General features: G+C 39.9%; 1 protein-coding gene across 1 annotated transcript; it reads left to right on the plus strand.

The window, feature by feature from the left end:
- Window positions 1–12,535: 12,535 nt before the first annotated feature.
- On the plus strand, window positions 12,536–15,744 carry LOC120440445 (ubiquitin carboxyl-terminal hydrolase 37-like). The gene is made up of 13 exons (XM_039612956.1): window positions 12,536–12,549; window positions 12,666–12,721; window positions 12,876–13,013; window positions 13,137–13,193; window positions 13,294–13,425; window positions 13,518–13,641; window positions 13,730–13,881; window positions 13,987–14,086; window positions 14,227–14,303; window positions 14,479–14,587; window positions 14,687–14,744; window positions 14,921–15,078; window positions 15,165–15,744. The coding sequence occupies exons 3-13, from the start codon at window positions 12,967–12,969 to the stop codon at window positions 15,168–15,170; spliced, it is 1,020 nt and encodes a 339-aa protein (XP_039468890.1). The 5' UTR covers window positions 12,536–12,549; window positions 12,666–12,721; window positions 12,876–12,966; the 3' UTR covers window positions 15,171–15,744.

Raw genomic sequence — 15,744 nt, forward strand, 5'->3', positions numbered from 1 at the left:
GAAAGGAAAACACACTTCTCTGACCTCCTGCTCTGGAGGTCAGAGCAGGAGGTCTGTTTCTGCAAGCTTTCCACCAGTGCGTGCTAACAATCGCCATCGTCATCGTAAGCATAAAGTGAAGCTATCAATCTGGTGTCCTCTATTTGGAGTCCATGGCCTGGCTCAGCGATGGATTCAGCCCGGCGTTTCTCAAATAAATTAAATACATTTAAATTCATAAATATGTTTTTAATAATGCTAAAAATTAAGCTTGCCTATGGAACCTGTTTACATTATGCCCTGAACACTGCACACTTTACAAAAGGCTCTTATCATCTTGCATAATAATATATAGAAATATTGTGCAATATGCTGAGGCAAGCAGATTTTTTTGTTCTGTTTTTTATAACTTGAAAAATACCTTGTTCAGCTCAAAACTGATAGCAGGCGTTGGCTATTAATTTTTGCCAGAGGACAATGTGAGAAAGTGGGACTCTTGTGGAAGTGGAATTCAGTTCTGCTCAATATCAGTTCTATATCTTTATAAACTTATTAATAGAGCCTTCTACAACAGTCCCACCATCAAATGTAACCCCTTGTAAAAATTAGTTGACTACCCCAGTAAGGTTAAATCGATTAAATCGAATAACCTGCCACCAAAGTGTTTAAAGAAGGAGAAAATCCATCCTGCTGTTCACACTGGAGTTTTGTGGTCCAGACTACAAACTTATGTAGGATAAAGAATAACTGTCATTAACTCAATCCTAGCTAGATTGTGACATGAAAAAGACTAACAAAAAGTTGTGGTAGTTTGTAATACCTGAAAGACAAATCTGTACCAGCTGCACAACTCTGTGCTGCCCTCCACATTCACAGCTTTTCTCTCCTCTGCACATTCCATTTCTCCAAGCTGCTCCGTTTCCACTCCTACCTCCAGCGCTCATAAACAATTGTTAATTGTTAATTGTTATTAATAATAATTATTATTATTGAACCTTTTTTAAATCTGCCTTTTTTAAGTCCCCACTTGTGGTATATTTACATACACGTATATTTATCTGCTTTATGAACATAAGTGTAGTTGAAGAACTCCCTGGCATCTGGCCTTTGTCTATCTCACAGGCATCAGGCCAAGTTTTGCTTCCCTTTTCTGAAAAGAGAAATAACAAGGAAGGGATAAACAAAGAAAGTGAACTCTGCCATCCCTCCCTCATGCTTCACACTGCCAAAATTTATGTTAAGTCAAAAAAAAAAAAATACAACACAACACAACTGCATCTCCTTAAAGCACCCAAGTTAAGTTTGTTTTGTTTTTTTGCATGATTTGAATTCAATTAAAAAGTCTCTTGCAGGCTTTTGTTTGGTTTTCTTTGACTTAAACGTGAATTTACTGGATTTTTTTAGTGGCTCGTAGAACGTAAACTTCAAATCCAGCATAACTGATGTAACCAGTTGTGTAAATATTTTCTTAGTTAATTTTTTCACAGTGACAGCTAAATCTGTTCACACTGATAATAAACTTCAGTTCTTCAATTAATGTAAAAATATAAGTTTAAGTGGCAGTGCTTCTCTACTAGACTCTCTGCAAAGACACCTTACCATGCTCCCAGTAACACTTTAAAACTATAAATGAGATACAATAACCTTTATTTCACTAGCTGGACCCACGTCCTCAGTTTTGGTTTGACAGCGTTTTAGTAGGTAAAGGTGAATGCTTGGACATGAATTGAGCTGCGGTTTGGGGAAGGCCTCGAAGGGGACTGGCGACGGCTCCCGGGCCTGGCAGATCGCCATGCACTAAATAGAAATGAAGAAGTTAAAGAATTGAAAACAAGAAGGGAGGGAGGGAGGGTGGGGCACGTAAACGAAAATGAACAGCTTGCAGAACTGGGGGAACTTATATAGATGAGAACTGGAATGAGCGTGTTTGGAGGCGTGGTCCTGCTCCTGAAATTCCAATACATAATCTCCAAATGATGCTGATCACTGCTTTTTGTGACTCCGACATGACTTTATGTACCATCTATTAAAGGCACACCCCAAGTTTACTCTTTCCTGTGTTTGTTCCAACTATAAAAATCTCTGAACAGTTAAGCAATGCATTCTTGGAAGACTGATTTAAATGAATTTCACTCTATTAAACTTTAGTTTAATGATTTGAGTGAGATCCCAGCAGTTCACTTATTTTAACTTATTATTTCAAGTAAATCAACAAACTGCTGCAGCATTTGGGAGAGTTTAGAGTGAATGGCGTCTGACGCTGTGTTGACAAGCCTCCCATCTGAGTATGCAGCAGAGGACCACCCTGGTTGACTCTCAGCTCTCTTCAGTTATTCCCTCTTTCCTACGTAAGCTTTGAAACCTCTTCTTTTGGAATTGGCTGCCTTGTTTGCTCATTTTGTCTGTGAGCATCATGTTGGAGCTCCAAGTTGTTTATGATGGATCAAAGGCTCCTGCATCAAATTAAATCTTTATTACCACACTACTCCCCCCCCAAAAAACAGTCACCACTTGTATTATTCAATCAGTCATTTCATATGGAATAGATTTCTTTGTGAATGTACAACATGTAGGCTCTGATTTGTCCACAAGCAAACATAAAAGAAGTGAAGGAAGTGAAGAATGATTTAACGCAGCCCCTCCAAGGAATGCACTCTGTACAGAGCCTGTGTGGGTGATGGCATGGAGGTGATGCACAAAGAGCATCAGGAGCTGCAGTAGATAGCCTCGCTGTTAAGGTGAGCAGTATGGCAAGAGTCACCCAGAGCAAACACACTGATCAATCAAGGACATAATTAGTGAAGTCCTGTTGTGAACCTGAGCATTTTATTTCTCATTAAGCTGGTGATTTAAAATTTGATGCAATGAGCGAGGGCTGGATGTGATTGAGCACCATGCACACTCGATAGCATGACTAGATACTGTAGTTTCAACCCTAAGGCATATGCTAAAGCGTTATCCTCTTATTAGACTCCAGTGGGGACCTGTGTGTGCCTACATTGTTAATCAAAGCAGCCAAGAAACATTTTCTGGACTTCCAAAAACTGCAGATGAAAGGTAGTTCAGACTCACATCGATCTTTTATATACAGTCTGTGAACAACCTCAGCATTACATCCATAAGCCACACAGTTAAAACCATTGGCAGGTGAAGCAAACAACAACAACAATCATCTCGTAATGTTCTGCTGGGAAGGCTTGCTTCTGAGATTTCACCTGGCTGTCTCACAAATCTGGGTGTGTCCACAATCTGAAGGGTCACTGCTGTTTTAAAGCAGATGGTTTTAGTCCTATCGTGATCTATGATGTTTTATTTGCCAATAGTGATACACTGTAGCTCCTGTTTAATGTCATGAAAAATCAGTTTGTGCAGTTTGTGTTTACAGACTGGAAAAAAACTGAATGCTTGATATTTGATGCGATGTCAAAATCATACATTAAGTCTAATATTTTCTGAAAGATGTCCAGTTCATTTGTAGCATAGCCTAATACACCCAGAAAAAAGTAATATTAGTTGAGGCATGCGTGCCTATTGTGAGTCTGAAACCCATGTTTCAGAGGAGTCTGTTTTCTGAACTCTTTAAACCAATTAGCGATCCACTTAAGGCCGACATAAGATTAATGCCAGAAGAGCCAACGAACAGAGCTGTGGAACTAATCTGTAATACATTCCCGTGTTACTGACAACTTGTAGACATGAGGGAAACTGCAGGCCAGAGTCATCTGTACAAGCTCAGCTCAGCCCCTTTGAACCACAATCCCCCTTGAACATTTAGACACAGAGCAGAAAGGATCACCGAGTGGCACAAAGTCATCAACCACACAATGCTGAGATTCACTTCAAAACAATGAGAATATGAAACAAGGGCAGATTCATGCACATGTGTGAATAAAAAGACCAAGTTGAAAGGCATAAAAGACTTATATGTCCGAGCATATGGTTGCCAGATTTTGCAGCAGACTTCTGATCGCACAAATAAAACCTTTTCTGCTTTTTGAGTGAGGATGGATGAATGGGAGGTGGATAACGATGTGAGGGAGTTTGTTTCATGTCAGGGGACCGCTGACGGTGTATGAGTGTGAGTGCGCTGTGTGACAGCTCCATTCACAAAGTTATGCTTTGAATCTGATGTATGGAGCTCAGTTAATGCAGCAAAGAGGAAACATCCTTTCTGATCCATTATGCTGCAATAAATGTTTCTGAAATCATGAAAGCAAAATGAATGATAGAGAAAGATTCAAAAGCAATCAGAAGGTCAGCTTCAGGCAAAAACAACAAAATGGCACAACACAGGACACAATAATTAACACATAAATAAAATACACGAGCTAAAGCTGCGAGCATGAAACACAGTGAGAAAACGCGGTGTTATACTGTTTCATGTGTGCGCAGCAGACAGCAGGGATGTGGTGGGTAAGATGTCATAAACATGTTTGCAAGAAGTGATTTGTGGGTCTTGCACAGATTGTGAACGGTGGCAGCATCAAACAGCTGTCACTGAAAAACTGCAGACATGTTTGAGCGGCCTCGTGTGTGCTCAAAAATGTTGTGTTTGCTTTACTTACAGCAGGAAACTGAGCAAGATAAACTGATCTCATGTTCACACGCATGTGACACAAATTTGAGCAAACTGGCAGAGATTTTTGGCCACATTCACATTTTGTTTCATTTTATTATTGAGCAATGTGTTCATGGAAACGTTTATGAAAGGCATGCGTGCGAACAGCTGCAGTTTCTTTCATGGCCACTTGAGGCTTTATACGAAAGCAAACCAGCTAAAGTTTAACCACAAAAATAAAGTCATAAAAATCTTTACAGGTACAAATGTGTTTTTATTTGTTTGTTTGTTTATATAGCATCATTTCTATTATAAAAATTACCTTTTGAATTGCGTTAAGGCTGGATGCATAAAGACCAGGGGTTGGTTTCATTTTGCTCAGAGTTTTTTCTTCTTTTTTTTTCTCATAAATACATCTTTTTTTTAAAAGTCTGTTTCTTGTTTTGTTTTTTAACCGTATCTCACGTAATATCACAGTGAATCAAAAAAACATCTTGTAAAACTTGGTCAAGAAGCTCCCCCGCTCTGCTGCTTTCTTATCCCAGCTCTGGCTCGAAAAACAAAGCAACATGCAAAAACACGAGGCTCCACAACAAACGAAATTGCGGCATTGCACAGCAAGCATCTGCTAAAGGCAGACAAACAAAAGTGCTTATTGTTTTAATTGCTCACAACACTGTGTTCATTCATTGCGACAGCTCTCGTGATTTCTTTTTAAGCCACCAGAGATGTTTCATTTTCAGGGATAAAAAAAACTGCATGTGAGACGTACGAGAGACTAGGTTTTAATCAGCATTCAGCACACATCACACAAATGTTCTGCTCGAGAGAGCAAAGCTGCAAATCAAAGTTTAGAGAGAGTAGACTGTCTCCTTAAAAGTGCTAGGCGTATCTGCAGGGTGTTCAAGTGGGTAACTATTTGTGACAATGTGTTCATGAAAGGTGAAAACATTTCAATATGCCGCCCCCAAGTGGGCAAATACTGCAGGTGCTGTGTTTGCCACGTCATCCTGAGAAGTATGCTCATTTATAAGTTATAAACTTTTCCTTCAGCTCTTTGTATAGAGCAGCCTCGCCTTCACATTTTTCTGCTCTAGATCTTCTCCTGAGTTTGCCCCGCTGGAACAGAGAGGATACTATTCAAGCTGTTTGCTTCCTCGCCCAAAATATGAGTGATGCATACCAATATGCCACACATGCACTAACTTTGGCCACACACATACTTCATCATGCTCTATATTCAGATTTTAAGTATTTGCATGACAGAGGATTAGATCTCTAAAAGAATTCATTCACTTTATTTTCCAGCATTTATTGGTTTCCAACTTGTGTGCGAAGGCTGAGTTTCACAAGTCAGAAAGAACAACAAGTACTGCAGAGCCAGGTGGGATAAAACCCATAGCACCCAATAACTAGAGCATCAGTGAAAATGCATTTTAACGGTTCCAGGTAACACACCTCACCATTGTTGTTCAGATGGAGTCAACATGAACTAAAAGCTTTGTTTGATTTTGCCTTTCCACACTCACTTACTATCTCATTATGAGGGACAAATGATCCAGTGGGGATGAAGAAAAACCAAGAAAAGGCCCCACATGCACAAGATTTAATGCAAACAGGGTGTATACAAACACAATGTATTCTTCTTCATGCTGCGTTTTATGACCAGGAGTACGGATTGCTTTCGGTCATTTAAGAGGGCAGTTTTAATGTCATGTTGTGTAACTAGCCACATCTTTATCCTGTTATAACTTTATTAATTTGGCTTCAGCTTTCATCCAGAGTTTATAGGCCTTCAAAATGCCTGAATCCCAGAGGTTGGTCTTGTTGAACAGAGCTCACCCACTGTGAGCTATGTAAACAGCTGTAAACCACACACAGACACATACTCACACATGCTGCACGGGAAAGAAACAGTGACTCCTCAGGACCTGGGGAAAAAAAAGAAAGAACAGAAAAGATGCTCAACCAAAAGCTGAACCTCAAAGGAACAATTTGCAAATATCATGTAATGCATTATAAGATCACCAAATAAAGAAACCAAACACTGCAAATCAGGGAAGGAAAATATGACATGTTTGTTTCAAAGGTGGGCTTCAAATTCAAGGAAAAAAAGTATTTGTTTGAAAATGTTATCCTAATGAAAACTTTCTTTTGAGTACATTTTTATTACCCTGAAAAAAACAGATTAAAAAAAATGTAACACCTATGGAGTCCACAGCTGTTTCCCTTTTTTTTTCAAATGTGTCAAATACATTTACGGTTTTTCAACTATGAGGAGATTTTGGGGAAAGCAAGTAGAGGCTTCTGACACATGGTCACCTTCCTATACTGATATTAATGCCAGAGGAATTCCTAGCAGTAGTAACATCCTATAACAGCAACGCAGTCCAGTTCAGTGAGCTCTTCAGTCTTTCACTAAAGTTTGTAAAGGCAGACTAAAAACACCTGAATTCAAATAGTGAGAGGTGTGGCCCAATACTTTTATCCATGTAGTGTAAGTTCTCAACAATATACATTTTTAGAGCATTTTTAGTGGATGTTAAACAATGCAAAGAAATGACTTTACACTTGGAACCAGTATTTTGTTCCTCTGCATGTACAACCTGTTTCATTCCCTCCCCTCAACACCTTCCTAATAGACACACATTTACTGGACATGTTTTGACAGGTGGTCATCACTGGTTTATACTGTAGGCTCTAATTGCAGTCTGCACGAACAGCAGAAGAGATGGAAAGAGAGCAAGTGTTAGTGAGTATGTGGCTGTCTTTGTGTTATGAATATAACAAGATGACAGACAAGAAAGACCAAACACACACACAGGAAATTTAGAAAGAGCAACTGAACATGAATCACAGACAGAATAAGTATTATTTCAGTCACAGCCGACACAGTTGTCAGTGAGCGCCATGACCAAAATCCTTTTCATTCCCTTCTGTCTATTTCATAAACTAACTTCTTTATTCCCAGCACATCTGGCAGACAGATGTCTATCTCTTCTTACGTCTCTTATTTTCTCTCTCTCGCTCCTTCTTTTCCCTTTGGGCAGGCCTGGTGTTAATCGCTCTCTCCTCCACCTGGCGAGACCACCCACATACTGAGCAGTGACGCTCAGCCCACCAGCAGTGTGTGTGTGTGTGTGTGTGTGTGTGTGCATTACAAATTCATACATAAGAACACTTGAACTTACTTGAATTTACACAGGAGCAACAGTAACAGGAAATAAACAAAATCTAAATTATTTGTGTGGAGATTTCATAGGTTTCAAAACTCAAATCTCACATTAGAGATCATTGCAATAGTTTCTTTGAACATTTTGTGCATTCGGCAACCCTCCCCCTTAATACATGTAAATGAAAAGAAAGAAAAAACAGTTGTGATATATTCTGCCCTAAAATTGAGTGAAAGCATTAATGAAGTCAATCTGAGCCCGGTTAGTTAAGGTTTTATGCCTGGGAAATAAGTCAGTTTCACTATAGTGAAACTAGAGAGTATTTCAAACAGAATATGAATTTGAAATCTTTTGGAAATGTTTTAAAGGAAATAGGGATGTCCAGCTATGATAAAAATAGGGATATGCAAGAAAAAAGAAATTATTTAAGCCAGCGTCATGGACGTTGCTGAAATCTATGTATTTGCTGCCATCTAGTGGTCAAGAGACCAAAGCAGAGAAAATAATACTGTTATTGTACTTAAGTATTTTCTAATTAATTCTAATTAATTTCACCTTTTGTTTTTAATCCAGTTCAGTTTTAGTTAGTGCAGTGACAGTTTGCTTGTTTCAGTTTAATATTTCAGTTTTGAAAATGTTTAGTAGTTTACAGGGTTCATAACTAAGCTGATAATGAGCCTCATCCTCCTCATTTTGTTCGGACTCTTCCATGGTCATCCACCCGCGTGTACACAAGAGACACCACAACACAGAGTTAACACTGCATTACAAGAAGAAAAAAAGACCTGGTGCTGAAAAAAGAAAAGAAAAAAACATAGGGAATGAGATTAGTGCTGTTAAAGTCAATGAGCTGTCAAAATAGGCTAGATGTTCTGCAGACCCTGTTCACACAACATAGCTGACTGAAGAAAATATTATTTACCTTATTTTATTGAGCCAGTGTGCAAAGGGGAGACAGGCCCTGAACAAGGTCAACAACAGTGAACTGTATGCCACAAAACATTCAGATCAACACCAAGATTCTCCTCGAATAATAAACTGGCTTTAATATTGTTTAATCTGATTTTAAATAATATAATCAACTGTGTGCCAAAACTGGGGATCAAGCTGTAACGTAACAACAATTCAACTCATGAGTTTTACTTTAATGTGTGTAATGTTTTCTAACTTGGAGACCCAAAACAGGCTACGTTAGCTTAACTTTAACTGCAATAAGTAAAGGAATTGGGGGTGGGACCCTTCGTGTTTTCAGCCTTGGAGTAATATCAAGAAACCGATAACTTAACTAACTCATCTGCTATACCAAAATAAATCCTTGAGGGTTTCATTTATGTTGTTTTTACCCTGTTTGAGCTTCAGTCAATATTAGCTAATATGCCAGTAGCTAATGCACTATAAGCTAAAAGGAAATTCGGAGGACCCAGTGCAGGTCACCTGTCCCCGAGCAGGACAACCAGAATCCCCCCAGGGTGTAATTACAGACAATCCCAGGTAAGTGCTTTTAATATTTTGTCAAATTGCTGGTCAAAATAAGCATTAGGTGGTCGAATGCTTATCTCCAGGGAGAGAATATTTATTTGGTGTCTTGTTGTGCTTGCTATGCATCCCTGACTCTTTTCTTCTTTCTGCATCAAGTAAGGAATGTAGTGAAAGTTCCCAAGAGGTTAAAAACACCACTGAAAAAATGCCATCAGACCTGAGTTGGGACACTTGGATTATGGAGCTTCTGGACCAAGAGAATGAATGGGAGCATGTGTTTTACAGGTAAGGTTTTTACCTTTTTGCAATAGCGTAGTGAAACATTTGGGCGGTGGAAAAATAATGGAAAATAAAATTCAGACTACAGACTGCTTCAGGCGAGTACAGGTGGTGCACAAGGACCTTCTCAACCTGGAGAAAATGAATTTTTTTACACTGATACTGTAAACTTTGTGTTTGTGTGTCAGGTTTCCATATATCGGAAACAGCTGCTGCATCTGTAATTCTGTCCATCCTGAGGAGAGTCCACACTCTACAACAGATCCTTGGCTCACCTATAATGACACACAGATGCTCCACACAACTGGATCTGCAGCTTGTGAAGAACAGCAGCACTTGGCCTACATCCTGTTTTACAAGAGAAACGTAAGAAGACACAGCGTCTCATCCTGTAGTGAGAGAATGTCACGCCAGCTGCAGCCTAATCCAATCGCTCTTCTTTTTTTCCGGTGCCCAGACACCCTTCAGTTTCATCATATCATCCCTAACAACAGCTGTAGAGTTGGATGGAGGATGAAGACAGCAGAGAGAGCAAAAGAAACAGGTAAGAGTGGACAGGTAGTCAGAGTTAACAAAAACTTTTAAAGCCAGTGTAGCTTCTGTTATGAGCACATTTATTGATGACAATTTTACATAACTAAGCAGTGTGTTATACTGTTATCAGATGTGGAGTCTCACTAACCACTTTAATAGTAACTTGTGTCCCAAATACTGTTTATTTGTCTTAGTTACAGATAGTGAAATAAAATGGAAAACGATTGTTTCATAATTGTATACTCAGCTTGGTCAAGACAATAACTCGAGAACGAGGGGCGTAGGATTTTGAATTGATACCACTGGTGCATCTACTAAAGTTCTGGGGTCAGTTTGAATATCAGTGACCTTGACCTCAAGTTCAAAGGTCAAGTTTTCTGAAAATCTTGTGAATGCTACAACTCAGTGACAAGAAGGAAGTCACCTAGGTTGTTCAAATTTGTACCATAGGTGCATTTACTAGGACCCTGAAGGGTTGCACTGGGGGCCATCTGTAGAGGTGTAGAGTCAACAACCTGTCTCTGAACATGGACAAAACAAAAGAAATTGTTGACTTCAGGAGAGCACAGAGAGATCACTGCCCACTTAACATCAATGGATCCTCTGTGGAGATTGTCGAGAGCACCAAATTCCTTGGTGTCCACCTGGCGGAGAACCTCTCCTGCTCCCTCAACACCAGCTCCATAACCAAGAAGGCCCAGCAGCGTCTCTACTTCATGCAGAAGCTGAGGAAAGCCCATCTCCCACCATCCATTCTCACCACCTTTTACAGTGGGACTAACGAGAGCATCCTAAACAGCTGCATCACTGTCTGGTATGGTAACTGCAGCATATTGGATTGCAGTACCGTACAACGGATAGTGAGAGTAGCTGAGAAGATCATTGGAGCCCCTCTCCCCTCCTTATAGCACCCGCTCCATCCACCAAGCCACCAGCTTGGTGGAGGACCCCACACACCCTTCAAACACTCTTCACCCTGCTGCCTTCTGGAAAGAGGTCCCAGAGCATCCGGGCCCTCACTACCAGACTATGGAAAAGTTTTTTCCCACAAGCCGTCAGACTCCTGAACACTCAGTGACTGAACTGGCACACGCACACCTTCACACACGTCACTACCAAGCACTTATCTGCAGTATCTCACACTCACACACACACACACACACACACACACAGACACCAAGTTACTTTTGCACAATACTCAGCATTTTGCACATTTCCATTGTCTTGTGTCTGTATCGTCCTGTGCTGTCTAGTGTTGCACTGTTTTGTCTTGTTTATTTTTGCAATTTATGCACACTGCACTTTATGTAGTCCTGGGTTTGTCCGTTATATGTCATATGTAGCACCAGGGTCTTGGAGGAACGCTGTCTCATTTCACTCTGTACAGTACCACTGCACGTGGTTAAAATGTCAATAAAAGCCACTTGAATTGACTTGACCTGTATTTTGTAGGGGTTGCTTAGAGACGAGTACCATACAGTTCAAATGAGCATACATTCCAAAATATGCAAATTAGCCCCATACATCATAATGATGATGTTTGCTGTTCAGGGTATGAACATTCTATGCTGAAAGTTTAGAAATACACAACCTTTGACAGCTTGTTTTCAGTTGAACTTTTGCAAAGCTGAGAAGATTTTCACTGCGATCACATTAAGTTCAAAGATGTTTAAACTTCTTTTTCACAGAAAGGTAAGTTTGAAGAGACTTGCAGCACATTTCTCTGAATATTTTCTTACAGTAAATAAGCATTTTTGAAACTTTTAATGAAGCTTCATGGATGATTTCTGTAAAAACTGAATTTTGAACCAAATGAAGGATTTTGAATTTTCATACCATAAACTTTGTTTTATGCCATTACTGATGTTGGTTTTCTTGTTTCTAAACAGAAATCAAACAAACAAAATGTGGCAGAGAAGGAAATTCCTTCTACGTCTCAACAGAGGTAAAGAAATGCGCGACTCTTTAATGCTGCTGGAGATATTTATAGCAGTGGTTTATTCGGAGCTGTTTTATTTCCCTTTTGTTGGTATTTTTCTTCTGCCTTGTGCATTTACATATTTTTTTTACTACTTCTAGTCTTGTCTATTATTTATATTGATTCAGAGATTAGTGTTTGAAAATGTGTAAATGTATAAAATACATGATTTTGTTCCATTACATTTATTCATTTTTATTTGCTATCTCCAGCATGTACTCCTTGTTAAAAATTTCCACTTTGAAAAATAACATTTACACTTTTGTCCTCATCAGCATCCCGGATGCTTCTGTTGCTGCCACACCAACTAACCCTGAAAATGGTAAAAAGAAGAAGAAGAAGAGAAAATGGAGACACTACTTCTGCTGTTCCTCGGTTTGCTTTTACACAAAACATATGAAATGCACATTCTCTTTAAAATGTACTTGTTAGTTTTAAGTGACTTTACTTTTTTAATGACATTATGTTTGTTCGTCGTCTGCAGCAAACTGACAGCGATTCAGAGGCAGAGACCACCACTGTAAAGACACAAAAAAGTCTCGCTGCTGGTCTCTTTTAAATTCTGGAAGGTATGTTTTATGGAAAGAGTCACTGTCATCAAGCATTTACTCATCACAGTTAAATGAGAGCAATTAAGAGCAATGAAGCACACGGCTATGTCCTGTACTTTGGTTTCTTTCTACAGAGAAAAAGGCAGGCTGCTCCTGAAACGACAGGGGAACCTGATAAAATCAGTGACAGGTGAGGGAAACTTTAATCTTCTCACTTTAAAGCAAAATTCTTTATATAAATAAGCATTAGATAGTCGAATGCTGTTCTCCAGAGAGAGAATGTTTGTTTGGTGTCTTGTTGTGTTGTGATGCATCCCTGACTCTTTTCTTCTTTCTACATCCAGCAGCACAGGTAAGGAATGTGGTGAAAGCTCCCATCAGGTAAAAAACACCACTGAAAAGATCCCAGCAGACCTGAGTTGGGACACTTTGATTATGGAGCTTCTGGACCAAGAGAGTGGATGGGAGCATGTGTTTAACAGGTAAGAGAAAAACGTGCTCCAAAATGTTTAAACTTCAAAGCTCATGCATACATGCACATACACTGCTCAGCGTCTTGACATCTTTCCTAATTGTTTGCTTGTGTTTTTACCTTTTTGGAGCAGTGGAGTCTGCGGTGGAAAAACAATAGAAAATCAAACTGAGACTACAGACTGCTTCGGGTGAGTACACGTGGTGCACAAAGACCAAAGCTCACTTTAACAAAGTGGAGAAAATGAATTATTTTACACTGATACTGTAAACTTTGTGCGTGTGTGTCAGGTTTCCAAACATCGGAAACACCTGCTACATGAACTCCTGCCTGCAGAGCCTCCTCAACATTGAGGAGTTCATTAGAGACATCAGCCGTCAGGAGGTTTTGTGGAGCGCAGTCCCAGAAGCTCAGCTCTTAAGGTGCGCTACGTCAACCTTCTACTTTCTTCAAAAACCTGAAGAACAAAGAGATCTAACAGCAGAAATGTCTGTTTACCCTTTCCTTTCTACAGAAGGCTCACTGACATCAGGGACTGTCATGAGTCAACAGATTATGGCCTTAAAGATCACCACCTGAGATCTTTTAAGAAGGCATTCAGCAGTCAAGCTCCTGAATACACAGGCAGTGCACAGAAAGTGCGTCAGCTATTTGGACATTTCGTTTTTTGCTTTACTTTCTGATTTTGATGTTCTGCTTTAAATCTCCTCTGTGCTTTTCTTTCAGGATGCTCATGAATTCCTAACATTGTTCCTCAATGAGGTCAAAAGGCTCTCCCCTCACCTGAAGAGGAACGCAGCTCTCCTGGGCCAAAATTATACCTGCCCAGTAGAAGACCATCACGTTTTCAAAATGGAAAACATGAGGACATGCAAGGGGTAAGCCTGTCTTTCAGAAACGCAGAGCTGGTTGCAATATCGTCATATACCTTGTTTCCACCTACCTGATCTTTACTTTAACTATGTTACTCCTTAAATGTGTAGCTGCGGTCACCAATCATCACAGCAAGAGGAATTCACCAGCTTGTCTCTTGACCTGGTTCCAGAGGGGTCTGTTGAGGACATGTTAGAGACATACTTGAAGGTAAGATCACAAATTCCAATAGAGTTGTAGTATCACCGATCTTAACACACCTTTTTTGTTAGTGTTTGTGTGTATGTGTGTGTGCATATGTTGTGATTTCTTTCTACCATAAAGCCTGTTTTCTCTGTGCTGTTGTTCAGGAACAAGAAATAGAATTTCGCTGTGATTGTGGAGGGACGACCTCAGAACTGAAGTCGTCTTTTGATACACTGCCAAGGTGAGTAAGGTCACATCAGAATTGATCGACTGACCAGGTTTCCAAACTGTGGCGCATCAAACATCAGAGTTTTTCGAGACAATACTTGAGCAGTCATTTTCTCCCATCTCCTGTTTGTGTTTGACACTCATTCTTCTTATTTTGTACCTTGTTTGTTTTTCTTTCTTTTTGCCAGAGTTCTCATCTTGCACCTGAAGAGGTTTGGCTTTACACAAACCTACCAGATTCAGAAGGTGGATGACCCCGTCAGGCTGCAGAGGGACTTGGTGGTGCCATCCAATCAGGTAAAAACAGACTGCAGAACATCTCAGAGAATCAGCTTAATTATCGCACTGATGTGAGACTTCATGAAACTAACACTCTTTTAATTTGTTCCTTCTCAGGGTGGTGGCTGTTACAGTCTTGTCAGCATCATCAGTCATTATGGAGGCACAGAATCAGGTAAAACAACTGACTTGTTACAAGCAGAAAATGATTTAACAGAATTTGCTACTTTTCAGTGAAGGACTCGCACACAAAAGCTTTTGATGTTCTGAGAAGCACTAAGTCAAAATCACTGTTTGCTTGACTCAGTCGACTTCCAGAAGTTTGATTCATTTGTCTTAATGTGATTTCAGGACACTACATCTGTAATTCTGTCCATCCTGAGGAGAGTCCATACTCTACATCAGATAATTGGCTCACCTATAATGACGCACAGGTGCTCCACACAACTGGATCTGCAGCTTGTGAAGAACAGCAGAACTCGGCCTACATCCTGTTTTACAAGAGAAACGTAAGAAGACACAGCATCTCATCCTGAAGTGAGAGAATTTTTAAATGTCCTATTACCTTGTTAACCAGTTTTGTCTTCATTGTCAGTTCTGAAGCAGGATATGGAAGGAAGTTAAGGTCATCATCATGCATCATCCCAGCCCACCATCGCAGACTGCAGGTAAGTATTGGCCTTAGGAGGAAGGGTCCTCCCAGAGAGCCTGGTTCCTCCCAAGATTTCTTCCTCCAGGAGGAGTTTTTCTTGCCACCGTCGCCCCACATTCACTGGTCTCATCAGCAGAGACATTTTTAACCTCCTAAGACCTGAACTCTATCATGGCATGCATTTTTAATTTCTCTGTGCCATTTGGGTTGATTGGGACCTGATGAATGCTTCTCAAAACATGAGATCCACATATGAGGACATTCATTTTAAATTTCGATTGAACAGTGGCAGTGTAATGTCCTCATAAACAGATATCAGGTCTTTGTAGAGCAAAATGTTGTATTTTGGTCTCGACAACCCAAAATGCGATGTCCACATATGTGGACACCAGGTCCTAGGAGGTTAAAAGAAACTCTACTAGTAGTGCACCACTACTAGAGACAGTCCTTTTGTGGACCAGTGTTTGGCTTGCTCTCTGGGAACAACAAAAAATTAAACAAATAAATTAATAATAAAATCAGT

Source organism: Oreochromis aureus, linkage group 6 (assembly GCF_013358895.1).
Source record: "Oreochromis aureus strain Israel breed Guangdong linkage group 6, ZZ_aureus, whole genome shotgun sequence".
In the NCBI taxonomy this organism is placed as follows: Eukaryota; Metazoa; Chordata; class Actinopteri; order Cichliformes; family Cichlidae; genus Oreochromis; species Oreochromis aureus.